At 61.1% G+C, this 1,628-nt stretch overlaps 1 protein-coding gene across 1 annotated transcript; it reads right to left on the bottom strand.

Annotated features, from left to right (window-relative positions):
* Positions 1-212: 212 nt before the first annotated feature.
* On the bottom strand, positions 213-1,193 carry Exosc6 (exosome component 6). The gene has a single exon (XM_051168699.1). The coding sequence runs from the start codon at positions 1,104-1,106 to the stop codon at positions 288-290; it is 819 nt and encodes a 272-aa protein (XP_051024656.1). The 5' UTR covers positions 1,107-1,193; the 3' UTR covers positions 213-287.
* Between the last annotated feature and the right edge of the window lie 435 nt (positions 1,194-1,628).

The raw sequence follows: 1,628 nt of genomic DNA, 5'->3' as shown, positions 1-1,628 counted from the left end.
GTCCATCCCTTACAAGATCATAGCCTCAGGTCTCATTTACCAGGTAAATCCTGCCAAAGTCCTTTCCAACTTGGAAGTAAGGCTGCTTTCACATTTCTCCAACTGGATCGTGCCCGCAAAGGCCCTCTAAACGTTGCAACACAGCTGTCCAGGGCTTTGGATCCGTGCGCGCCACTTCCCCACTCTTGTTTCTCAGATCATCGAAGTCGGGCGACCACCGGCGCTGCTCCTTTCCGGAGAGAAGGGCGATAGCAGTCCTCTGCATCCTTGCTGCTCAGGCTTTCCGATCAAGGCGGAGCGGCGGCACCCCTCCGGCGGGCAGCCCGCACCAAGCACTGCTGTAGCACCGGGTAGAGGCGCTGGCAGCCTTCGAGGCCCAGGCGCACGGCATCCGTCCAACTCTCAGTCTGGCCGCCTTCCCCGCTGCCTAGTAACCCGGCCACCTGATTGAGGACAGGCATGAGCGCCACCGTGAGGCCGGCTGCAGAGTGCTCCTCCTCGAGCCGCGTGGGGTCCAGCAGCCAAGTAGGGGAAGGCCCAGGTGAGAGGCTCAGGCCGCAGCCCACCACCAAATCATACATCTCCACTCCCGCGTCGGCCAGGGCGAGCGCGGCGGCGGTGAGCGCCGCGGCCAGCGCCGAGCCGCCGTCCTCCAGCAGGAGCGCGGACACCTCGAGCTGAGCACGAGGGTAGCGCCCTAGGCGCACAGCGGGCTCCAGCGCCTCCTGCAGGGCCAGACTCAGTTCGCGCTCCTCGCCGCTGCCCTGCGGGGCGCGACGCCGGCGACCGGAGAAGGGCGCGCGGCGGAAGTCACAGAGCAGACGGCCGCGGAGGGCGGCCGGGGCCTCGCCGCCCGCTCCGGCAGGGCCTCCGCCGCGCTCGCCGCCCTCGGCCTGGCGCGGACCCGACACGGCGCACAGCACCTTGGTACCTCCCGCCTCCAGGTAAGCCGAGCCCTTCGCTTGGCTCAGCAGCCCGGCGCGCGCGTACACCGGTCGTAGCCGCGTCGGATCGCGGGCGGCAGGGGTCTCGTCTTTGTCGGCCGCGTACAGCTGCGGCGGCTGGGACTCTTCCGGCCCGCGGATGCGGCGGTGATCTCCCGGCATGGCGGCTACCGGCGTACGAGCCACTTCCGCCTGCTGGGCTCCTTAGCGCAAGGGCTCTTCCGGCCGCTTAAGATGCGCGCTCGCGCGAAGCCTATCGGGAGAGCGGTAGGTGTCCGCTCTGCTACCTAGCAGCATGGAGGTAGTACTGCAAGGGACAGCTGGACTCCGGCTTGGTGCACGCCTTTAAGGCAGGCAGATCTTTCTGATTTTCGAGGCCAGCCTGGTCTACAAAGTGAGTCCAGGACAGCTAAGGCTACACAGAGAAACCCTGTCTCGAAAAACCAAAACCAAAAAATTCTCCGAAAAGTTATTCCTTGATTTCTGCATTCAGACTGTTTTACATAAGCTTGTTTAGGAACTTTTTGTTCACTCCTGTACTGAAGTCTCCCTGCTAGTTTCAAAACCTGTTTAATAAATGGATGGAATCTCTTTTCCTACACTGGACATATAATGTATGTGTGTATATGTATATATAGATTTTATACATATATATGTATATATCTATATGCAAATGAAATTATC

The sequence above is a fragment of the Acomys russatus genome, chromosome 26 (genome assembly GCF_903995435.1).
Source record: "Acomys russatus chromosome 26, mAcoRus1.1, whole genome shotgun sequence".
Classification (NCBI taxonomy): Eukaryota; Metazoa; Chordata; class Mammalia; order Rodentia; family Muridae; genus Acomys; species Acomys russatus.
The sequence above is the reverse complement of the archived record's forward strand: the minus strand, read 5'-3'. Positions and strand labels throughout refer to the sequence as shown.

Coding starts and splice junctions, on each gene's coding strand:
- Exosc6 (XM_051168699.1), bottom strand. CDS start 1,106: ATGCCGGGAGATCACCGCCGCATCCGCGGGCCGGAAGAGTCCCAGCCG.